Source organism: Macaca nemestrina, chromosome 11 (genome assembly GCF_043159975.1).
Source record: "Macaca nemestrina isolate mMacNem1 chromosome 11, mMacNem.hap1, whole genome shotgun sequence".
NCBI classification, from domain to species: domain Eukaryota; kingdom Metazoa; phylum Chordata; class Mammalia; order Primates; family Cercopithecidae; genus Macaca; species Macaca nemestrina.
Genome location: NC_092135.1, coordinates 138094114 through 138119239, shown reverse-complemented (window position 1 = coordinate 138119239; position 25126 = coordinate 138094114). Strand labels below are relative to the sequence as shown.

Genomic DNA, 25126 nt, shown 5'->3' with positions numbered 1-25126 from the left:
AATTGCTAATCCAGTGTGTAACCTTTTCTTTTTAAAGGAGAATGTAGTATTTGCAAATAAGTAATGGTTCACTATTTTGAATAAATAATACACTCACGTGAAGCAAAATTCGAAAGACAGAAAAAGGGTTGCCATAAAAACATTTCCCTGCCATCTGTGTTCCAGTATCCTGCTCTCCCCCTCAGGGACGGTAAGTGTCCCCATCGCCTTGTGTGACTGTCACAGGTCGTCTGCCCTATTTACATACTTTTACTTGTATGAGCAGAGGCATACGATCCGTGCTGTTTTGAACATTTAAAACTGTAACTACAGACCTTGGAAACCATTCCATATCGACAGACAAACCTGCCCCTTCTTCAGTGACCACATAGTGTTCATAATATGGATGTGACAAAACTTACTTAGCCCACCTCTTATTCATAAAAAATATGGTTGCTTCCAAGTCTTTTGCTTATTAATTCAAATATTGGCTTTAGGTTCGTTAAACCAACCGATGCCCTATACCCCCGTATTTCCTTCTGAAGGGATCTTCTCTGCCTTTGTTTCTGAATAATACTATTTGTTTTGTGACTTTTTGTTTTCATTGCCTGTTAGTGTCACAGGGCAACCAGCAACTGTATCTACACATCTTTATAATTCAAGTGTTCTAGCCCACATCCACATGAGTTCACTGCTTCTGTTGTGGAAACCGCATTGAAAGGGCAGTGGCCCTGGTGTTAGAAGATTCCAGTCTGTGTCCTGGTGCTGCCCCGACCCTGGGTAAGTCCATGAACCTTTCTTTTTGAGTCTTAGACTTTCCATCTCAACATAGAGATGTAAGCCTTGTTTTTCCCACGACTGTAGTGAGGACTAACAGTTGTGATTTATGTTAAAATACACATGCAGGTGTGGGTGGACAGCTCCTCCCTCAGCGACAGGCCCCTTGAAAATGTTCTAGACTTCCTCCTCTCTGCTGCCATCTGTTTTCTCTCTTCCAGGATTGTGTTGCAATCTCTCCCTCGCTGATATTCCCCTCAGATCTACGGGGATAAGGATGTGGCCACTTTCCCTTCTTGGCCTGGGAGGCTCCGGCTGCCGCTGTGGGTGTGCCTGGGTCTGGGGTCTGGCTAACTTGGACCTGGGCCTTACCCCTGCTATGGTGTCTCTTCCTTCTGTAAAATCAACCCTAAAACCGGGTGACAGGTCATACATATATCTAACAATTTAGAAAGAACGCATCAGACTCAAACAATACACCCAGAAGCCTGGGGCAGTCTGGGCTCGTCACCTGGAGGACACCAGACACCCTGTGGACCCCCTTCATGGTTATCAGGTCCCTTGGAGAAGTCCAGATGGTGAAAAATAGGACATAGTTGTGAGACGGATGAGGGAGACTGGTGGTGGCAGGCTCAGGAGGGTGTTCCAGACCCAGTGTTAGAGGCTCTGAGACCTAGAATCTATATCATCGGAGGTTAATGCTTAACATGCATCAGGGTGGGGAGCTGCTTTTGTTCCCCACTGGTGCTCTGGGGAGCCGCGTGGCCTCTCTTTGCACCCAAACTCTCCATCCAAGTCCAGCTCCATTCTCTCTCTGCCCCAGCTGCCCTGCAGCCCTTTCCTCTTGCTCTTTGATGTTTTTCAGGCCCACAGCTCCCAAGCACAGAGGCATGAGGGGGGAGAATGTCACCAAGGTCAGCACCTTCATCCTGGTGGGCTTCCCCATGGCCCCGGGGCTGCAGTACCTGCTCTTCCTCCTCTTCCTGCTCACTTACCTCTTTGTCCTGGTGGAGAACCTGGCCATCATCCTGACTGTCTGGAGCAGCGCCTCCCTCCACAGGCCCATGTACTACTTTCTGAGCTCCATGTCTTTCCTGGAGATCTGGTACGTGTCTGACATCACCCCCAAGATGCTGGAGGGCTTCCTCCTCCAGCGGAAACGCATCTCTTTCGTCGGGTGCATGACGCAGCTCTACTTCTTCAGCTCCCTGGTGTGCACCGAGTGTGTGCTTCTGGCCTCCATGGCCTACGACCGCTACGTGGCCATCTGCCACCCGCTGCACTACCACGTCCTCGTGACCCCGGGGCTGTGCCTCCAGCTGGTGGGCTTCTCCTTCGTGAGCGGCTTCACCATCTCCATGATCAAGGTCTATTTTATCTCCAGCGTCACATTCTGTGGCTCCAACGTCTTGAACCACTTCTTTTGTGACATTTCCCCTATCCTCAAGCTGGCCTGCACGGACTTCTCCACTGCAGAGCTGGTGGATTTCATCCTGGCCTTCATCATCCTGGTGTTTCCGCTCCTGGCCACCGTGCTGTCATACGGGCACATCACCCTGGCTGTCCTGCGCATCCCCTCGGCCACTGGCCGCTGGAGAGCCTTCTCCACCTGCGCCTCTCACCTCACCGTGGTCACCATCTTCTACACAGCCTTGCTTTTCATGTATGTCCGGCCCCAGGCCATTGATTCCCGGAGCTCCAACAAGCTCATCTCTGTTTTGTACACAGTTCTCACCCCCGTCTTGAACCCCTTGATATACTGCCTGAGGAATAAGGAATTTAAGAATGCCTTGAAAAAAGCCTCCGGCTTGGCTTGAGCTGTGCCATAGAGGGCAAGCTTTCTACCTTTCTGGAACTCCATCTCGGAATACACAACCAGCCCCTCTGAGGAGGCCATTTGACTGTCTGCATTATGGTAGTACCGCATTCATTTAAAAATTACTTCCAAATCCATTTTTCTCTTTCCAGAAAAAAACTGAGGTTGAGGTTAATATCATAGGTATTGTTGTTGGTGTTGTAATACCAGTACTTTCTTCTTTTTATAGATGCGCAAAGCCGTACTTAGTAAAGCTTAATAAATTTTCCTCACCTTTAAAATGACCACGCACATTTCAGAAAGCAGCAAAACATGCCAGGTCATCTGAGATCGTAAAGTCCCCAATAAATTGCAGTGTGTTAAAGCACTGAAATGTTTAACCATGTGGCAAAATGAGCTCCACATGTCCCCAAAGCAAAATGTGTCTCGGAAGAGTAAGGACACGTAGCTTTCTGTTTTATACCCAAGGAATGTTCTCTGATTGTCCTGGATGGACGCCCCTCTGCCTTTTTCCTACGTAAACCCCTACTCCGTGCCCAGTCAGCTGCTGAGAAAATAAAAAGTGTTTTATTATTGCATGAGTTGATTCTGATTGAACCTAAATACACGCAGATGCCCAGGCAGGCAGGGCCACCTCTGTCCTGTTCACTGTTGGACCTGGCAGCCCAGCACAGTGTCTGGTGCCCAATGGGCATGCAGGAGACAGAGGCTGGGTATGGGCTGGGTTGGACGTGTAAGGGATCCACAGTGCAAGGAGAGATAAAGCAAACCCAAGTGGGGGCTGCAGGGAGGGGTGGAAGAGGGTCACCTGGATGGCATGATATTTACACCTTAAAACAGGAATAGAGGTTATCCAATTTAAAGGGTGGAAAAGAGGAAGGGTGTTCAATTTCGATGATAGCAAAGCCTCAGAGGCAGGAAGCAGCATGGAGCTGTGCAGAGTTCAAAGATGCAGCATCACGGGAGCCTGGTGTTCACCAAGGGGGAGACCTGAGACAAGAAGAGGACAGAGCCCCAAGAGCTCACACGTATGGTGGGTCAGAGCCCTGAGAGCTCCCAGGCGTGGCAGGCAGATCAGGACCTGAGAGTTCCCAGGCATGGCGGGCAGATCAGGACCCGAGAGCTCACAAGTGTGGCGGGCGGATCAGGACCCTGAGAGCTCCCAGGCGTGGCAGGCAGATCAGGACCCCGAGAGCTCACAGGTGTGGCGGGCGGATCAGGACCCCGAGAGCTCACAGGTGTGGCAGGCAGATCAGGACCCCGAGAGCTCCCAGGCGTAGCAGGCAGATCAGGACCCCGAGAGCTCCCCGCGTGTCAGGCAGATCAAAGCCCCAAGAGCTCCCAGGCGTGGGGGGCAGATCAGAACCCCGAGAGCTCCCAGGTGTGTTAGGCTGATCAGGACCCTGAGAGCTCCCGGGTGTGGCAGGCAGCATGGACTCGTCTGGCAATTAAGGTGGGGGCAGAGGTACGTTCAGTTTCCTGCCTTGGACAGGCTATTTGGCAGGTGTGTGAGAGATGTAGAGGGGACCCCGTGGGAGGCAAGGAGGCTGTGGAGGAGGCTGCTGGGATTGTCCACGTGAGGGATGAGCACTACCCTGAGTTGAGCAATGGATGCAGGAGCTGGATGTAGTGGCCGGGCCCATTTGAGAGCCATGTAAGTGTTCAAATCAGCATTTGGGGTTAGAGTGGGAACACAAGGAACTGAGGAGTGCATCCAGATATCTGCTGGGGACCCAGTGGACGCCAGAGCTGAAGGAGGACGTGCAGACAAGCGAAGGCTGTTGGGGGCTGAGGGAGCGGGTTTGGGCTGTAACTGCCACAGAGGGCCCCAGGGAGTCAGCACTGGTGGCACCTGATCTTACAGTAGGCAAAGGGGTAATTCCTATCAAATGGGTAGAAATCAGATCCAGGTGAAGACTTGTTCCAAGGCCAAGGGAGATGTAGGATTTCATGGGAGGGCAGGATGGGGTAGCAAAGGGCTTCATGGGGTCTGATTTAAGGGATCAGGCTGACTTGGGGTCAGGAATTTAGAGCCTGCCTCTCAGTGGGTGTGAGCAGGAGAGGGCGTCGGGCTTGGGTTTTGCTTGATCCCAGTGAAGGCTGGTGGTGCCTTGGCCACATGCACACCTGTTCATCCACAGCTCTTCATCCACAGCCCTTCATCCATGGCTTTTCGTTCATAACTTTTCATCAACAGATCTTCACTCATGGCCCCTCATCCACAGCTCTTCACCTATGGCCCTTCATCCATGTCTCTTAATCCACGGCTCTTCATCCACAGCCCTTCATCCATGGCTTTTCGTTCATAACTTTTCATCAACAGCTCTTCACCCATGGCTCATCCACGGCTCTTCACCCACGGCCCCTCATCCACAGCTCTTCACCTATGGCCCTTCATCCATGTCTCTTAATCCACGGCTCTTTGCCCACGTTCCTTTATCCACGCCTCTTCATCCACGGTCCTTCATCCGCGTCTCTTCATCCACGGCCCTTCATCCACGTCTCTTCACCCACGGCCCTTCATCCATGCCTCTTCATCCACGTCTCTTCACCCACGGCCCTTCATCCACGTCTCTTCACCCACGGCCCTTCATCCATGCCTCTTCATCCACGTCTCTTCACCCACGGCCTCTTCATCCACGTCTCTTCACCCACGGCCCTTCATCCATGCCTCTTCATCCACGTCTCTTCACCCACGGCCCTTTATCCACGTCTCTTCACCCACGGCCCTTCATCCATGCCTCTTCACCCACGGCCCTTCATCCATGCCTCTTCATCCACGTCTCTTCACCCACGGCCCTTCATCCACATCTCTTCACCCACGGCCCTTCATCCACGTCTCTTCACTCACGGCCCTTCATCCATACCTCTTCATCCACGTCTCTTCACCCACGGCCCTTCATCCACATCTCTTCACCCACGGCCCTTCATCCACATCTCTTCACCCACGGCCCTTCATCCATGCCTCTTCATCCACGTCTCTTCATCCATGCTTCTTCAGCCACAGCTCTTGCCTGGTGGGCTGCTCACAGCAGGGCGATGTCTTCCTACCATCCCTCTCCTTGCTGCTGTCTGCCAGGGCCACCTTCAACACCTGTCTTCTTGTTTCAAACACGTACTTTCTAATAAGCTCTTACTAAATCTATCTTAATCAACTCTGGCATCCATCCAGTCCTCTGCACATTTTTGAGCCAGAGACAACCAAGAAAACCTTCTTCAGCTCATACTGTTAAGTTTCATCCCACTCTAGAATTGACCTTGTGAGTCTGGTTTTAATATAGAAACTATTTTGTAGTTGATCGCAGCATCCTCAGACTGCACAGAACCCTGAAGCCCATCCTCCTCTGTACCGGCCAGTTCCCTGCCAGCTCCCAGGTGGCCAGGTCTGCTCTCACCCTCTGGGAGGAGGGCCACTCAGACCCCTGGGAACCCAGTTGGCTTGGAGCAGCTGTCTGGGCAGGAAGGTTGCACAGTGGTGCGTCAACCACCACTGTACGTCCACCACCGGGAAATGATGAAGGTCTAAACTCTGCCTGTATCTGTATCTGAGTTATGGAGAAGTTGCTTTTCCTCCTCTGTACTCATTCTGACTGAGTTTGGATCTGTTTGCAGAGCTCGTGTCCACCCCATTAAAACCCACTTGTCACTTCCACATCTGCCAACCCCATGCTTGACACCCATGTTGTTGTACAGAAGCACCACCGTCCACTGACTGTCCACCTCCAGCTCATGTCCTTTCCAGAGTCCACTGTCCTTCTCTGGCCCCCTCTAAGCTGGTACAGAGTGAGTGCCGAGACTTCCTGCCACCCACAGTCAGGACCTCCCTCCTGGGCCTCCTGGGTGTCATGACCTTGAGTTTACCTCCTTTGTGTGCAATTGATCATCTGGGTCTCCACCCCTACTTAGCCGACTGGGTCAGAGCCCATGTCCCTGCCTTATTTGGAGGAAGGGCACTAGGCTGGGTAGCCAGCCCAGGGACCCAGGCACAGGCTCAGAGCGATGCTACTGGTGCCATTCTCGGGGCTGTGGAGAGCTGATTTTCCATCCCAGGCAGCTGGGCCAGGACATGGTTTGTCTCCAGTTAAATTACTCCATATCCTCTGTCCACACCCTTCTCTGGTCACAACTAACTGAGTCATTCATTCATTTACTCATTTATTCATCCAAGCACCTACTATGTGCCAGACACTCAAGGTAAATGATGAACAACATCGACAAAAATCTCAGCCCTCATACACTTTACATTCTATTAGATGACAGAGAAATACACAAAATAAATAGGTAAAATACTCGAATGGTATTCAGGGATACATGCTAAGGAAAAAAAAAATACATCAGCTCTAGTCAGCTGAAAAATGGCCCCAAAATATAGGTCTATGTCAAATCTCTGGAACCTGTAAATACAACTTTATTTGGAAAAAGGGTCTTTGCAGATGTAACTAAATTAAGGATCTGGAGATGGGGAGATCAGTGTGGATTAACCAGGTGGGTCCTAAATGCAGTGACAAGTGTCCTCATAAGAGCCTGCGTGACAGGCAGATCAGAGCCCCAGGAGCTCCCAGGCATGGCAGGCAGATCAGGACCCGAGAGCTCCCAGGCATGGCAGGCGGATCAGGACCCAAGAGTTCCCAGGCATGGCAGGCATACCACCTGACTTCCAATTATACTACAAAGCTACAGTAACCAAACCAGCATGTTACTAGCATAGAAACAGACACATAGACCAATGGAACAGGACAGAGAACCCAGATATAAATCCACACATTTACAGTGAACTCATTTTCAACAAAGGTGCCAAGGACCTATGATGAGGAAAGGATAGATTCGTCAATAAATGGTGCTGGGAAAACTGGATATCCATGTGCAGAAGAATGAAACTGGACCCCCATCTCTCACCACATAAGAAAATTCAATCCAAATGGATTAAATACTTAAATCTAAGACTCAAAACTACAAAATCACTAGAAGAAAACATTGTGGAAACACTCCAGGACATTGGTCTGGGCAAAGAATGATTTTGTGCAAGACCTCAAAAGAACAGGCAACCAAAGCAAAAACAGACAAACAGGATTACATCAAACTAAAAAGTTTCTACATAACAAAGGAAACAAGCAATAGAGTAAAAAGGCAACCCACAGAAAATAATTACAAACTATCTATCTGACAAGGGATTAATAACCAGAATATATAAGGAACTCAAATAACTCAATGGCAAAAAAAAAAAAAAAGCAAAAAAAAAAAATCTCATTTAAAAATGGGTAAAATATCTGAATAGATATTTCTCAAAAGCATACATACAAATGGCAAACAGGTATGTAAAAAAATGCTCAACATCACTAATAATCACAGAAATGTGAATCAAAACCACAGTGAGATGCCATCTCATCCCATTTAAAATGGCTTTTATTTTTAAAAAGACAGGGAATAATAGTTTTTGGTGAGAATGTAGAGAAAGGAGAACGCTCATTCGTTGTTGATGAGAATGTAAATTAGTACAGCCACCATAGGCAACAGTATGGAGGTTTCTCAACAAACTAAAAACAGAACTACCATATAATCCCACATTTCCACTACTGTATATATATCCAAAAGAAAGGAAATCAATGCACTGAAGGAATCTCTGCACTCCCATGTTTACTGCAGCACTATTCACAATAACCAGAATATGGAATCAACCTAAGTGTCCATCTGAATTAATGAATGGATAAAAAAAGTGGTACTATATGCAGTGGAATATTATTCAGCCATAAAAAAGAATGAAATCTTGTTATTTGCAGGAACTGGATGTCATTATGTTAAGTGACATAAGCCAGGCACAAAGACACATATCGCATGTTCTCACTCATATGTGGGAGCTTAAAAAGTGGATCTCATGGAAATAGTAGATTGGTGGTTATGAGAGGCTAGGAAGGGTACGGGGGACTGGGGTGAAGCGAGGTTGATTAATGGATGCAGATATATAGTTTGATAGAAAAGACTGAGGTTAGAGATCAGTAAGGTGACTATAGTTTTCAGTAATCTATTGCATATATCAAAATAGCCATAATTTGAATGTTTCTGGTATAAAGAAAGACAAATATTTAAGGTGATGAATAGCCCATTTATACTAATTTGATATTTACAAATTATAATTGCATTCAATCGTATGTACTCCAAAAATATATACATCTATTATGCATAAATTTGAAAATAATAAACACACACTCAAGGAGACACACAGGAGAGATCTGACACACAGACCATGGGGAGGCGACGTGACCTGAGATGCAGAGATCGAAGTGTTGGTGCCACAGACCCTGAAGCCAGGAGCCCCCAGAAGCTGGGAGAGGCTGGACAGGGTTTCTCCCCTGGCAGCCCAAGCTGACTCATCTGGCAGGAGAGGAAAAAGGAATGTCCTGGCTGGGTGTGGGATTGTAGGAAGTGAGGGAACAGGCGGGCTGATGCAGAGGGAGAACATTCCAGAAGGCACAGTGGGTCCCAAAGCCCCAAGCAGGATGGCAGGAGCCAGCCTACTTGAGGAGCACCTGGGGCCATAGAATTAAAGTGGAGAGAACAGGGGAGGTCAGAAGAACTGGACCAGAGAGGAAACAGAAGTCAGGTGGGACAAATCCTTCCCTCAGAGGGAGTGGGCTGCACAGGAACAAGGGTGACCCATGGACAGCAGCGCCTTCAGTAGGGAGTGTGGGAGATAGCCACTGAGGAGGGTAAAGGGCCCAAACGGGGGGGCCAGGAGTGGCTCAACAGCCTCTGCTTGGATGCCCTCAGCCAGGCAGGGGCCAGCCTGGCCCCAGAGGCACCGGCTCACCTAATTGGCAGTGTGGGCCTTTCCATCAGCAGGGGGATAATTGGACCCTGGAGTCCCTGTGCTCATCAGAAAAAGCCACAGTGGTGTCTCCCCAGTGCCTCAGGCAGCCCACTTCTCAAGAGCACGTTCAAGGCTTGTCTGGTCACTGTGGCCAGCCTGGGAGTTGCTGGACGCAGGCAGAAGCTACTCTTCACTCCTGCAGGCAGCTGCAGCCATTTGCAGTGAGGCTTCCCGACAGGCCAGGTAGGGTCCAGCACTTTCCAAGTTGCTGATGGGCTCATTTTGCTGTGATTTTAGGGTACGATGTATTCCTTGCTTGGGGAGAGAGCTCTTCGTTTGTGTGTGTTATTGACACTCCCCACTCCACATGCCCCCCACATACAAGCTGGGGCAGGGATTCCCCTCTGCAGTCTCATGGCCAGCACCAAGCAGGATGGCTCATGGATGCTCCATAAGTGGCCCTTGCATTTTTGAGTACTGTGCTGAGCACATATTCATAGGCATCGGGTTATGCCCTGATGTCTAACATCTCACCCAGAATTAGCCAGCAGCCTCAGGTGGCTGAATGGGGCAGAGAGCATCTGCTCACTCATCGTTGATGAGGATTGGTTCTAGGTGGCTCTGCCAGGCACCAGGGAAGGCATCAGAGTAAATGGCGGCAGGCTGATGGTAGGTGCAGCCGGGAGGAGCTACCGCAGTACCCGTCTCATGGACCACCCCAAAATACGTCCGCTCTGTGGCATGGAAAGCTTCACTTTCCTCTCTCAGATTGGAGACCTAGGTTTGAATTTGTGACTGGGCAAAAACAGTCTTTGTAACACATTGGAGAACCTTGTTTACGATGAGAGGATGCCAGCCTCCCTCGGCAGCATCCGCTTGGCCTTTCAGTCTGTCTACAGAAACCAGGGAGGCACAGCCAAGTTAAAAAGGCAGCCGTGCCCGTAGCCATGGGGGACCCTGGAACAGAAACGGGCATTTGAGGAAAAAAAGATGAACGCCAAAGTCTGGAGTTCAGTCCACTGTAATACCAATGTCAATCCCTTGCTTTGATGAACAAACCCTCTTCATGCAGGAGGAAGCTGAATGCAGGGGCTCCCGGGGCTCTCTGCACTCTCTTTGTAACTTTTCTGTAAATCTAAAATGATTCCAAAATAAAAAGTTTGTTTAAAAGAAAATGCAGCCATTGTCTAAAGTTCAGGGGATGGAGACAGTGTGTTGTAAAGGGCCCTGAATTTGTCAAGTAACACAGTTTCAATTTAACGAATCAATCTGGTATTAACTAGCCAACCCATTAGAGATCAGTTACCACTATCCAAATCAAGAGAAATCTATAGGGGCCTCCACTGTCCTGGGTTAAAAGCATAAGAACCAAAGCTCGCTACCCCCACCGCCAGCTCTCCCCAGCAAACCCAGTTGACAGGTGGGGGCCGCTGGCCTTCCAAGGAGCTTCTGTGGCCCCCAACTTTCCTCCTTGTGGACTTTAAAGCCCTCTGTGGCCACTCAGCTGGGAAAAGCACACAGTCACCACCCTGGATGGTGTCTAAAGAGGCAACATTCAGACTCATATCTGGAGATCCCTTTAACGGCAGGGGTTCTTATTGCTTTTGTTTTGGGGAGATAGTAGGCAGTGACTGCAGTGAGTAGCAAATGCTTGTGAAATTGATCCTAAACTCTGAACTGCACACTGGCATTTTAAGGCAGGGAATGGCCATGCCACCCCAGTGGGTGATCAGAGTTCCCACAGAATGCTCACCCTAGACAGCAGGAGTACAGGTGCGTTTCTCAGTATAAACCTGTCCCTGGACGATTCCTTTCTAGAATTTCGTTTTTCAGCCTGGAACTCATCCATGAACTCCAGACTCGTATAGCCAACCCCCTACATGTCACCGTGAGGCTCTCCAGGAAGTGCCGTGCACCACACCTCCCCCAGCACAGCCTCCTGATTATTCGGCACCCACCTGGCCCTCTCCTAGTCTTCTCATCAATTTTCAGCATTCTGGGCCAGAAACCTGGGGTCACCCTCCCCAGCTGTGAGCTGGTGGAAGTCTGCCATTCAACCACCTAGACTGCCAGTGAAGCAACCACCAGGTGCCCTGTGGGGCAAGGGGCTGCGGCTACCCTCTCTCTCCCTCGCCTGTGGACCAGGTCCCCGAGAGCCAGGCAGCCCTCTCCTGGGAGCCCTCCCTGCATTCCTCTGGCTGGTTAGCCCGGTTTGGGGTCCTGCCCTGGTAGGCTGATAGCCCCTCACCTCGGGCCAAGGTTGCTGCTGTGACTTGCAGGAACCCTCAGGTGAAGGACCCTAAGGAGGGCCAGCTCTGTGTCCATGCCCACTTGGATTCTGAGAGCTGCCCCGAGCATGTGTGGACTGGTAGTGCCCCTAGACTCAGAGGTTTGGGTTTCACCCACCCAGGAGCTGCCCGGCTCTGTTCCTCAGCATATTCTCTTCCTCATTCCTACTTCATGGTTATATCTAAATGCAAGCACACAGAAGTTTTCTACTTTAAAACTCAGAAGATCAGCAGATCACTGCTCTCTCCTGGTGTTCTCAGGAACCGTGTGGCCTCTCTTTGTACCCAAACTCCCCATCCAAGTCCAGCTCCATTCTCTCTCTGCCCCAGCTGCCCTGCAGCCCTTTCCTCTTGCTCTTTGATGTTTTTCAGGCCCACAGCTCCCAAGCACAGAGGCATGAGCGGGGAGAATGTCACCAAGGTCAGCACCTTCATCCTGGTGGGCTTCCCCACGGCCCCGGGGCTGCAGTACCTGCTCTTCCTCCTCTTCCTGCTCACTTACCTCTTTGTCCTGGTGGAGAACCTGGCCATCATCCTGACTGTCTGGAGCAGCGCCTCCCTCCACAGGCCCATGTACTACTTTCTGAGCTCCATGTCTTTCCTGGAGATCTGGTACGTGTCTGACATCACCCCCAAGATGCTGGAGGGCTTCCTCCTCCAGCGGAAACGCATCTCTTTCATCGGGTGCATGACGCAGCTCTACTTCTTCAGCTCCCTGGTGTGCACCGAGTGTGTGCTTCTGGCCTCCATGGCCTACGACCGCTATGTGGCCATCTGCCACCCGCTGCACTACCACGTCCTTGTGACCCCGGGGCTGTGCCTCCAGCTGGTGGGCTTCTCCTTCGTGAGCGGCTTCACCATCTCCATGATCAAGGTCTATTTTATCTCCAGCGTCACATTCTGTGGCTCCAACATCTTGAACCACTTCTTTTGTGACATTTCCCCTATCCTCAAGCTGGCCTGCACGGACTTCTCCACTGCAGAGCTGGTGGATTTCATCCTGGCCTTCATCATCCTGGTGTTTCCGCTCCTGGCCACCGTGCTGTCATATGGGCACATCACCCTGGCTGTCCTGTGCATCCCCTCGGCCACTGGCCGCTGGAGAGCCTTCTCCACCTGTGCCTCTCACCTCACCGTGGTCACCATCTTCTACATGGCTATGATTTTCACGTATGTCCGGCCCCAAGCCATTGATTCCCGGAGCTCCAACAAGCTCATCTCTGCCGTGTACACTGTTGTCACGCCAATAATTAACCCATTGATCTACTGCCTGAGGAACAAGGAATTTAAGGATGAATTGAAAAAGGCCTTGGGCTTGGGTCAAACTTCATACTAAGACAACTAAATGTCCTAGGGTAAAAATCTGTAGTGATGAAACAACATTGTATACGGCACTTTGTGCTCTTTGAATTAATTTTTGAGTGAAATTTAACAAACCTACAGAACTGTGCACAAGTAATTAGCCTTCGTCTACATATGTTTTCACAAAAGGACCGTGCTCATGGAACCAGCTCCCAGATCAAGAACTAGAAGCTGCCTTCATGCCCTCTCCCAGTCATTATCCCTCCTCCACGAGAAGCACTATCCTGACTTCCAAAACCAGATGCTAGCATTGGTGTTTTTGAAGGGTTTATGCATAAAGTATGCACCCTGTTATGTTCAGCTTCTTTCATTCACTGTGCTGCCTGCCCGAATCCTTGATGTTTTTGCATGTAACAGTAACTCATGCATTCTCATGGCTGTCCAATATTCATAATTCATAATACATTTATACTGCATAGTACATAAAGCATAATACATTTAAACTGGATAATACATATACTGGAATAATGCATATACTGTATTATGTATTATGTATACATAATACATTATGCTGGGAGAAACCCTGTCCTGCCTCTCCCAGGAGGCATAAGCCACGGTGCTTGGCCACAATTTAGGTATCTAAATATAGAAAAGGTAAGTAAAAATGTAGTATCATAATCTTATGGGACCACCATCTTATATGCTGTTCGCTTCATCATTCACCAAATGTCGTTATGTGGTGCGCTACTGTGTCAGTTGAGAATATGGCTTATTTCTGGATCCTCTGTTCTATTTAATTGATCTCTGTATCTATCAATATCACACCCTCCGTCCACACTACACAGTTTTGATTGATATGATTATGTAGTAAATCTTGACACTGGAAGAATGACTCCTCCTACTTTATTACTCTGTTTCAAAATTCTTGTGACTATTGTACGGCCTTTACATTTTTATACAACTTTTATAGTAAGCCTGTCTATGTCTACAAGAAAACCTTGCTGAGATTTTGCTAGAAATTCCATTAAACCTAAAAATCAATTTGGGAAGAAGTGACTTCATGACTCTGTTGAGTTTCAATCCATGAACATCGTAAGCCCCTCCAATCACTGCGGTCTTCTTCATTGTTTTAATCAGTGTTTTGTACTTTTTAGTATGCAGATTCTGTGTATGTGTTGCTGGATTTAGACCTAAATATTATATTTTCTTTGAAGCAACTGTAAATGGTATTCCATCTTTTATTTCAGTTTCCGTCTGTTTGTTGTTAGTATGTAGGATGCAGTTGATTTTCATATGTTGACGTTTCAGTCTGCAAACTTGCTGCGCTCACTCATTAGTTCTAGGAATTGTTTGTAGATTCCTTTGGGTTTTCTATGTGAACAGTCATGTCAACTAAAAACAGAGTTTTATTTCTTCCTTTCTGATCTGTATGAATTTTATTTTTTGCCTTCTTGCATGGCCTATTACCAGAACTTCCAGTGCTCTGTTGAATAAGAGTGGGCAGAGCAGAAATCCTTGCCTTGTTTCCTACTTAGAAGACGAGCACTCAGTCTTTCATGATTACGTACAATGATGCAGAGTTTTCGTGCATGTGCTTATCAAGCTGAAGCAGTTTGCTGAGAGCAGTTTTTGTTTTTACCATAAATGAGTATTTAGTTTTGTCCTTATTTGCTGAGAGCAGTTTTATTTGCTAAGAGCAGTTTTTGTTTTTACCATAAATGAGTATTTAGTTTTGTCCTTATTTGCTGACAGCAGTTTTATTTGCTGAGAGTTTTTGTTTTTACCATAAATATTTAGTTTTGTCCTTATTTGCTGAGAGCAGTTTTATTTGCTGAGAGCAGTTTTTGCTTTTACCATAAATGAGTATTTAGTTTCGTCAAGTGATGCAAAAAACTGCATCAGGCAATCTGGTCATAGATTTTTTCTTTCACCTGTGGATAAGGTGTATTACATTGGTTGATTTTCAAATACCAGATTAGCCTTGCATCTTTTGAATAAATCACCTTGGGTTGTGGTGTATTATTCATTTCATATAGTGTTGGATTCAATTTGCTAACATTTTGTTAATGATTTTTGTGTCTATGTTCATGAGAGATAGTAGTCTATTGGGGTTTGAAGTTATTTTCATCCTGTCTTTGTATGGTTTTGGTATCATAAAACAAGTTGAAAAGCCTCTTCTGTTTTCTGGAGAAGATTGTATAAAGTTGTTTAAACATTTGCCAAAATTCTCCAGTGAGATTATCTGGAACCGGGAATCTTCTCTGGCGGGGGGTGGGAAGTGGGTTGTGTGTTAAAATTACAGATTCAGCTTCTTTAATGGGTACAGGACTGTTCAGGTTATCAAATAATTAACAGATTAGGGCTCATGTCTGCTGTGTTTTGTCTTGTTTCCTTTGCCTTTTTTTTTTTTAACCTTCCAATGAATACAGTACATTTTTTTAGAATTCAATCTTGATTTACTGATAATGTCTTGGGAAATATCATTAGGTATAGTTTTTGTAGTGGTTGCTCTAGGTATCACAGCACACAGATGTAACTTCTCACAACCTATTTGTGTGGATGTTTTACTGCTTCAAGGGGAGTATCACAGAATTCTTTCATGTAGGTGCTTTTACCCTCCCCATTTTTTATATAGTGATGGTCGTATTTCCTGTATGTGCAGTAAGCACTACATCGACGATGTTATGATTTTTGTTTTAACCACCAAATATAATTTTAAAAACTCAGTGAGGGATCGTTTACTATATTTTTCTATTTTACCTATTCTGTTGTTCTTCCTTCCTTCTGAAGGCCCCAGCGTTCTTGTGTTACTTTCTGTTTGAAAGCTTCCTTTAGCCAAACTTTAAAGGGGGGAAGAGCTCACTGGAAACAAAGTCTCTTAGATTTTTCATCACCTGAGAATGCCTTCGTTTCTCTCATCCCCCCCACCCACCAAAGAATCGTTTTGCTGGGTGTAGGATTTGCTGCCCAGCGGGGCTCCTTGTTCCTCTGGATTGACGAGCCCTCCACCACCACCAGGTGAGCCAGGCACCATCAACCAGAAGCCCCGCCTCCATGGATTTTATCTCCTTCAGTCCTGAGGCCCTGGAATCCAGCTCCCGATGAGTATGTCCAGGGAGAAGGCAGTGTGAGAAGTGCCTGACACGGGGAGCCAATTTCCAAAATATAATGGTAGGTAATAAATAATACCAAATGTTCAAAAGAAGCTTTAGGACGGCGACGTCCGGTAATTATTTAATTTTATATTGTTTCCTATGGTGATCTCTCTCCTTTTCTTATACCATCAGTAAAAGGTGAAACACTAGAATCTTACCTTAGAAAATAAGATAAAGGCGTGTCTTCACCTGGGGTAAAGCTGATGAGAAAAATCTGAAAACGCGCCCCCCATCCCCCATTCATTTCCCAGAATTCTCAGAAACACCGAAAAAGATGCTGGGCTTTCTAGAGATATGGAGATGTGAAGGGAGGCCTTGAGTCCTTCTATTTGAAGATTATAAGCTGTGACTCAGTGGGGCTGGAGGATTCAGGGCTGTCTGGTTACACCCTCCAGTTGTATGTGTGTTCATACAACTTTCTTTGTGGCATATGCATATGCTTTGCATGGGGCTGGGGGCACAGCGAAGGATGTGGACGTGGTCCCTGCTCACGGAAAACAGAGTCTAGACCAGTATTTCTCTCATGTGGACTATTTGCATCAGAATTGGTTGGAAGATTGTTAAATGGATTTCAAGGTCCCTCCAGGATCTGAAAACCAGGCCCCCCCCTGCGTTGGGGACGGGGAATCCGTATTTCTGACAAAAAGCAATTCTTCAATTATGGAAACATCCATAGAACCGGCCTTAGTTTACACAGCCGCATTCCCACTGTTTTACAATCGCATGATCATTTCTGAAAAGTTGAAAACAAAGTTAAAGAATATTTCAGGGGTTAAGAACAAAAAGCCCGAGGAACACAAAAGATCATAAAAACCCTTCCAAACAGGAGGCGTACTTGGAAGGAAACCTCACACGCAAGGTTCCTACGTGGAGCCCAGAGCCCAGGTCCTGACGGGAGCACAGGTTTAAGAGATGGACTTGGAGCGTGTGCTTTTCCGTTTGTTTTCCCCTCTATTCAATGTGTTCACAGCAGGTCCCCTGGATGAGACCACTCAGCCTTCAGCCCCAGAGGCGACCCAGGCCGTCCTTGCCAGGTCCCTGTCCCGGACTGGCGCCCCGCGGCAGAGGTTCCACCCCGTCCCTCCGCTCCTCGCCCCGCTTTCCCCCTTTCCCTCCCCAGCTAGAACGTTCTGAGAGCTAGGAACGTTCTCTAGGAGGTCGCTTTGACGTCCACACCGCGCCTGCGGGATTCGGGGACGCGGGGAGCACAGGACCCTGGGACGCAGGACCCTGAGACGCAGAGGTCGCTCCACGCCCGGGGCTGCCTCAGCTCTCCCGACACTGCAGCAACTCAGAACCTAGGCAGGGGCCGGGCAGCGAGCCTGCTGCCCCCACCCTCACCTCCAACCCCCGCCTCTCAGCCCTCAGCCCAACCCGCAGGACCCCGGCAGCCCGCTGGCGATCTCCGCGGAAGCCCCCGAGGGCCTCGGCGCAGCACCGCCCGGACGCGCCGCTAGAAGGTTCCCGACAGGCGCCGCGGGCACCCCAGCCGTGACGTCACGGCAGCGCGCCTGCCGCAGGAAAGGGCCCCGCCGCGACCGCGTCCCCTTGGGTCCTTGAGCCTGAGCTGACGGGGTAGCCATGGCCTTCCGGCTCCTGAAACTGGCCCCGACGACCGCGTCCGTCCGGCTCCTGGCGGCGGGCGCCCAGCGCGTGGTGAGCGGGCAGCGGACGGCGGCGGGCGAGGTGGAGGAGGGGGGCAGTTCCACATCTCACCCGGCCTCTGGCGGCGGCTCCCAGGGTCGCTCTCGGGGTGGGTTTGGGGGACCCCTCCGGCCTCCGGAATTGTTTGGTCTTTGGTCGTGGACAGACTTCAGGGGGGCCACGAGCTTCTGCAGGCCATTTTATCTCAGCTTTAAGCAAAACGCTGGAGCGCGGAGGTGATCGCCCGGAGGCTGCCCTGATGCGGGAGGCCAGTGTGCGGGTGGCAGGCCGGGGGCACGCGCGCTTGTCATTCGGTAATTCACGTAGCAGCCCTGTCAAGAGCCATTTAAAGGTCGGGCCCTGCTAGGTGCTGGGGTGATGCGATGTTGAGCAGAAACGGAGTCCAGTGCTTGTGTTCTCTTCCTTCTGCCTTTACTCTTACTGACGACTCATTTCTTAGCAGTTTGCCCCCGCCTTTTTCAGTGAAATTGTTTCATACATTTGTAACACAGTTGGATTGCTTTGTCATACTCTGCTTTACATCCTGGGATCCTTCTACCTAATGAGTTTTCAAAAATGTGCATACATTGCATGCATTCTTTGTGCTATAAGGTTCTATGGATTTTTTTCTTTGTGCTATAAGGTTCTATGGGTTCTGACAAGTGTATGATGGCATGTCGCCACTGTTATAGGTTCATACAGAGTAGCTTCCCTGCCTTAAAAAATTCGCCTCTGCTTTACCTATTAAACCCTTCTTTTCCTCGAACCTCTGACAACCACAGGTATCATTACCATTTCCATAGTTGCCTTTTGTGGAATGTCATATAATTAGAATTATACAATATATTGCCTTTTCAGACGCCTTGAATACTTGGAAGTATCTGTGTAAGATTCACTTATGTCTTCGTGGCTTGATAACTCATTTCTTTTTAATCACTGAATAATATCTCATTGCATGGATGTACTTCAGTTAATCCATTCAGCAATTGAAGGGCATCTTGGTTGCTTCAAGTTTTTGGCAATTATGAATAAAGCTGCTGTAATCATGTATGTGCAGATTGTTTTTGGAAACACATTTTTATATCAGTTGGGTAATACCTGGAAGAGTGATTACCGGATCATGTAGTAAGACTAGTTTTCTAAGCAGGTGCCAAGCCATCTTCCAGAGTGACTGTGCCATTTGACTCCCACCAGCAGTGAAGGCTCTCCTTGTTGCTCTGCATCTTGCCAGCGTGCGGGGCTGTCCGTTACTTTGGATTGCTATCCATTCTGATAGATGCGTAGTGGTATCTTGTTTTAACTTTGGAATATCTCGTGACATACAGTGTTCAGCATCTTTTCATATGCTTATTTGCTATCTGAGTTAATTTCATTTGCGAGAGGTGTTCACATCTTTTGCCCATTTTTAAATTGGGTTGTCTGCTCTGCATTGTTTTGTAACTTGTTTCTTCCTTACTCTTCAGTTATCAAATAAATCAAGATCGAAAAATATCTTGATATTTTATATTCTCCTGTTTTATTTAAATTTCACAAAGAAGTATTTTAATATTTTTATATTTTCTTGAGTACTTAGTATTCCATAATATGGATATGCCTTAAATTTTTTTTAACTATTCCTTCGTTGTCGGACATTTAAGGGTTTCTATTTGCATTTTTGATGTTCCGTATCATACTTCATTGAGCATCCTTATAGGTCAGTCTTATGTATATAGCCTTTGAATGGATTCCTAATGCTGTAGACCCAGTGTCCTCTAGGTTTCATTACCATTAGCAGTTTAGGATGGTACTCATTGTGTTGTCCTAACTCTGTAATCATTTTAAAAATTATTTCTCATTTTGATACATGAAAAACTAATGTCTCTTGATGATAGTCTTTTGTTTTTTTTGTAGCAAGATTAACCACTTTTTCATGTGGTTTTTAGCTGTATTTTATAATTTTAAAATAAGCTATGTGTTTTTATTCTTTGTTTTGCTTCTTGTGCTATACAATCTCTGTATATAGTAAGGCTATTATCCCATCATACGTGTTGAACTTTTTCAGTTTATTTTACTTTTGGTTATGTTTTTTTTTTCTTTTTTTGGAAGGATTGTTTTGGTTTTAGCGTGGAGAATAAATTGGGACGCTGGAGACAGGAGTTGAAGCAGGTCTTTGCCTTATAGATGAGAGGTGTGAGGATGTCTACAGAGTCAGCACATAGCATAGGGAGGTGATGCAGTGTCCAAAGAGTTTGAAGAGTTAGGATTTTGTGCGTAATTCTGCAGTTGAAGGAAGGTGTCACTCAAATTTGCTCTCTTTTGCTTGTTAGGTAGTGGATATTCCCTGCTGTGAGGGAAAGCAGATTTGGGGGCTTTTCACCTTAGCTCTGTTACCTTCAGGTGCCTTCAGGACATCTAGGTGGAGCTGTTTAATAGGCAGTGGAGTAACTAGGTCAGGAGCTGGGGACAGAAGCTTGGATTAGAGAAATGTTTTTTATTCCCTTCCCTTCACTCCCAAGCTCCCCTCCATCCCTGTCTTTCTTCCTTCCGTCCGTCCGTCCATCTGTCCATCCATCCACCCATCCATCCATCCATCCCCCCTCCCTCCCTCCCTCCAATTTTTATTGAACATAGTAAACATATTTAATAAAAATTTCAGACACTGTTCCAGGGCCTGAGGATTTAGCAGTGAACAAACAGACAATATATCTGCCCTTAATGAAACTTGCATGTACAGAGTGGTGGGGGATAGACAGCTAATTAAACAAATTAATAGGCAATAAAGATGTAGATGTTGGCATTTTTATCACCAAGAGATTTCTCAGTATTTTTACCTAATAATTGCTAATGCCTACAGGAACCAGAGTGGTCACAACGTGCTGCTGTGTGATTTTGTGTTTTTCAGAGAGGAATTCATAGCAGTGTGCAGTGCAAGCTGCGCTATGGAATGTGGCGTTTCCTATTTGGGGATAAAACAAGCACAAGACTGACAGAGCACAGCAAGGTGATAACTGTAGATGGCAATATATGTACCGGAAAAGGCAGACTTGCAAAAGAAGTAGCAGAGAAACTAGGTATGATTTTATGTTATACAGAATGATACGTTTTTCTCAGATATATGGTTGCTTATTTCACTGGTGTTTCTTCAATATTAATATTAAATAATATTAAATGTTTAATAATTGGACCTAAGATGGGTATTTCACATTTTTGTTTATTGAAAAAGCTGTTTTATAAAACAAGAAAAAGCTGTTTTTAATCTTTTGTGTTTGGAAAATTTGTAAAAATCCATGCTGGTTGTCAGTTTGAATTGGAATTTTATGTGGACAGTGTAAGCAGGGCACTTCCACGTAAACTGTTGTGTTTGAACTTTGCGACAGCCTCTGACATAGAGCTGAGGATGGTACTCACTCACAGATGGGTATACTCCTAAGTGAGCGGCTGCCACATAGCTGGGTCCCACAGCCAAGGTTAGAGCCCCTTCCGGACTCCTGGTGCAGCTGTGTGTCCCTCGTACCTTTCTGTAGCACCTGCATGACAGCAGCTGCCCGCTAGAGGGGGCTCCTGTGGTTACAGGGAGCAGTGCTTTCAGGAGGAACCTGGATAAGGGCACGGTGCAAGCTCCTTCGCTCACATGCTTGCTCGTATATGTTGTGTATTCCCTTCATACATGATGAAACCCAGGCATGAAGGTGACTTTCTCTAGGTCTTTGACGCCATCCCTGGTGGTGATAATCGGGCAGGCTGTGTGTTTTGGCTAGGCCACACTGCTCCCTGCGGGAAGTGAGTGATGTACGTGAGACTGCATCGATTGTTTCTCTTTTCAGGCTTCAAGCACTTTCCTGAAGCGGGGATTCATTATGTAGACAGTACCACAGGAGATGGGAAGCCCCTCGCCGAAGACTATAGTGGCAATCTTAGTTTGGAGAAATTTTATGATGATCCGAGAAGCAATGATGGCCACAGTTACCGCCTGCAGTCCTGGTTGTACAGCAGTCGCCTCCTGCAGTACTCGGATGCCTTGGAGCACTTGCTGACGACAGGTGCAGTATTTCTGGGCAGTTAGACTTGTTCTGTACTTGAATGCTCTTCTAGAATTCAGCCACGTTAAATTGCCACTGAGTCGAGCTTTCCTTTAAGGGTGTTTGATGAAGTAAGCTCTGTCTTTCCAACAAGATCATGAATTTCTTGAGATTGTGTTATTTTTGCTTCAGAATTAATTTAATGCTATTTCACTGTGGATACTGAAGTGAGATTTATGGATTGTATAGAATTCTCAAGGCACTGCTTTAGGCTTCTATACTTACATATTCATTTATATATGAAATGTGTCAAAACAAAGGGGAAAAGAGCGCATAGAAGTGTCCAGGAGGAAATGGGATCACACTTATGAAGATTGTGCATGTGCCATACAGACAGAGATGTGGATGCCAACAAAATAGGGTTGTTCTGGAGGGCCCAGAGATAGGCTGGAATTCACCATAAAGCCACAAGGTAGACGTTAACCTTGATAAGATGACGGGGGTAGGGAGAACACGCAGAGTCCCATAGGCCAGTGCAGGAGGAGAGGATGCTTCCCTTGAAGATGTCCAAACAGGAAGGAAATGGGCAGGAGCTGTGTACTGGGGAGGCTGGGAGGTGGAGACCGGGATCAGAAAGTAGAGCTGTGTACTGGGGAGCCGGGGAGATGGAGACAGGGACCAGAAAGTGGAGCTGTGTACTGGGGAGTCAGGGAGATGGAGAACAGGGATCAGAAAGTATAGTTAGGAGAGGAAGGGAATGTGGATGAAAGGGCAGGAACATGGACTACTTGTGTGCAGAACGAGGTCAGGGTCCAGCCAGGGGCGACTGTAATCATCCTGGGAAACAGCAGTGCATGCTAGACATCCTGAGAGTTGGACCGCAGATGCACTGCCGAGTTGTGGTCAAAGCTACCATGCCACGGCAGTCCTGAATTCACAGGTGGCAGCAAAGGGCACATCTGTGTGCAGAGAGAGGGAGCTGGGTGGGTTCTTGGGGCCTGTGTGTCTGTTTTACATTGCAGTGCTTGCCACGCTCATCGATTGGCAGTGCCTCTGATGAGCTTCTCACACACAAGCTCAGCTCCCGCTAGGGTTGGCTTCATGGGGTCTGAGCTGTGAGAACAAGAATGTGGTTTTCACCAAGAGTGGCCGGCTGACAGGGCTCTTTCTCAGAGCTGTGCTCAGGAGCCGCTGCCTGTGCTCCTTCAGGTCTCCATGGATGCAGTGTGTGTCCATGACACGTATCTACACAGTTGTACAGTGGTGGAGTTATTGTCTTGCTTTTTCAACATTTTATTAGTGATTCTTTCTTTTCTTATATGAACGTAAGCCCTGATCTTAGTTAGTGTTACTCCTAAGAAAACAATGTGGTCTGCTGTTTCTGTTTTGAGGTGCTTTACCAGGAGCCAATCCAGGAGCTGATGTCGTAGCATGGACTTATACTGACATCCAGGCTTACTCCACGTTCTTTTTGAAGCATTCTTCAACCCTGTCTTCTGACTATTCATTTCTTAAAATGAAAAAGACACATTTTACTTGTTAAACAAAACCTTGTTTTTCTGTGTGCTATAGTAACCTATTTCCCGTTTAGAAAAAAAAGGTGCAGCTTGCTCCCATCTCAGTGTTCTTGGGGCACATTGGCGCTGGGTTAATGTATTCATTAAATATTTAGTGCATGACTGCTGTGTGCCAGACCCATTCTGGGAGCTACGGGTGCCACAGGGAGGGAAGCCTGTGTTTTAGTAGGGGGACGAAGACTCGATGTGGAAACAAGAATGTCTTGTCCCAGGTGAGTGGTGGGTGCTCTGAGGAAGGAGGCCACGGCGAGAGGCTAGGTAGGAAGATTAGGGGAAGCCTCTGCCCAGACACAGCAGGGTTGACCACAGGGAGGCTGGCTGGGAACCGGGGACCAGCGCTCTGAGCTGCACCGGTCTCCGACGGGGCTGCTGTGATAGTAACACAGCCAGTGAGGCTGGGAGTGGACGGAGGTGAGGTTGAGAAGTAGCCCAGCATTGGTAGACCTGACTGGAATGGTGGGGGCAGGAGCAGGATGGGGGTGGACACTGTAGGGATGGAATACATTATTTAAAAACAAAGCACTTTTTGTATTAACTGGATGCTTTCCGTTATAGCTGACTGAATGAAACAATGTTATATTGCTCAAAACTGAAAAGACAATTTCAGTTTTTGAAAATGACTTTCCACTTTTAAATATGTGTATGTTCTTTTCAGTATTTTGGTGTGGAAGTGGAATTGTAAATGACTGTTATTTTCTTTTTTCTGAAATACAGTGATCAGTTGACAGTGCTATGCTCTGTGTCTGATTTTCAGTCTCTGTTTGCTTGTTTTTACACAGGACAAGGTGTTGTATTGGAGCGCTCCATCTTCAGTGACTTTGTGTTCCTGGAGGCGATGTACAACCAGGGATTCATCCGAAAGCAGTGTGAGTCAGGGCTGCAGACAGGCTTCTGGGTGTGTGGTGTGTCTTTGCAAAGGCTGTGATAGACTCACCTTGCGCTTACTGTGTTTATGAATGTTTGTTGATGAATAAATGCCATGACTTAATCGGTCTCCACTGGAAAAACGGACTTCCTAAGATGTCTTCCACCCTTTCTCCCTCCTAAAATCGGTGTGTTTTGTGCTATCGTGTCTCCCTGTAAAAGCAGAGTGAAGCCCCGGACCTCAAACACACACAGCTTAAACTGCAGTCCCCACAGCCTCCCGTTAGAACCTGCCCCGCGCTCAGCCTGCCCTAGCAATACCTAGGCTGTAGCTCTAATTGTAATAAACGCTCCAGTTTCTAGTGTATGATTTTGATGAATTGGGATGTTGGCCCTGCCAGTTGCCGGCATCACCACAGTCCTTTCCTCTGACACGTTGCCATTTTTCAGGACAGTAGCTTTGTGTTGCTGTATTGGGGAAGGTCTGACAAGTGGCAAATGGAAAGGAACAAAGACCATGTGGTTTGAAGCAGGCTGACCTTGAGGAGTCAGGGTGGGGTTGGGGTGTCTGTGACTAGGACTCTGTTGGGTGGTGTGTTGAACAGGCCTGGTGGACAGCCTGACTGACGGCGTTTTCATCTGTAGACTGAGGTGGCTGGAGCCAGTGGAAAACTGGAATCTGGGAACTCAGAGGAAGTACTATTGGTTAGTGAGTGAAAGAGGAGGCCAAAGCAAGCCAGGTGACGATTCTGCGGAGGAGACGCCTGCTCCTGGCTGCTCGTGTGTCCTGGTGTTGCGGGTACTCCACCTGTGAGCTTGCCGCCCACAAGAGCACTGCAAGCCCTTGCTTCTGATGGGGGCTGATCCTCCCTGGGTATGCTGAGCAGCGGGTCAGGTCACCAGCAGGTGTTTCTGGAGTGC

The 25126-nt window shown here is 47.6% G+C and overlaps 3 protein-coding genes across 7 annotated transcripts in view; all 3 read left to right on the top strand.

Annotated features, from left to right (window-relative positions):
- The first annotated feature begins 634 nt into the window (after positions 1–634).
- On the top strand, positions 635–3150 carry LOC105473797 (olfactory receptor 6B3). The gene is made up of 2 exons (XM_011727840.3): positions 635–759; positions 1622–3150. Exon 2 carries the CDS (start codon positions 1647–1649, stop codon positions 2571–2573), a length of 927 nt encoding a protein of 308 aa, XP_011726142.2. The 5' UTR covers positions 635–759; positions 1622–1646; the 3' UTR covers positions 2574–3150.
- Positions 650–13001, top strand: LOC105473799 (olfactory receptor 6B2). Its single transcript, XM_011727845.3, has 2 exons — positions 650–759; positions 12038–13001. Exon 2 carries the CDS (start codon positions 12063–12065, stop codon positions 12999–13001), a length of 939 nt encoding a protein of 312 aa, XP_011726147.2. The 5' UTR covers positions 650–759; positions 12038–12062.
- A 4619-nt stretch (positions 13002–17620) lies between these two features.
- The window catches only part of LOC105473801 (NADH:ubiquinone oxidoreductase subunit A10), a 119851-nt gene continuing 112345 nt past the window's right edge, over positions 17621–25126 (top strand). For all 5 annotated transcript variants that reach the window (XM_011727847.3, XM_011727849.3, XM_011727848.3 and 2 more), the window contains exons 1-4: positions 17621–17778; positions 20648–20816; positions 21570–21785; positions 24121–24207. In XM_011727847.3, the coding sequence (XP_011726149.2) occupies positions 17704–17778; positions 20648–20816; positions 21570–21785; positions 24121–24207 (547 nt within the window). In that variant the 5' untranslated portion in view covers positions 17621–17703. The remainder of the gene's footprint in view (positions 17779–20647; positions 20817–21569; positions 21786–24120; positions 24208–25126) is intronic.

Bases quoted from the DNA above. Each gene is read 5' to 3' on its own strand.
- LOC105473797 (XM_011727840.3), top strand. From the start codon at position 1,647: ATGAGGGGGGAGAATGTCACCAAGGTCAGCACCTTCATCCTGGTGGGC.
- LOC105473799 (XM_011727845.3), top strand. From the start codon at position 12,063: ATGAGCGGGGAGAATGTCACCAAGGTCAGCACCTTCATCCTGGTGGGC.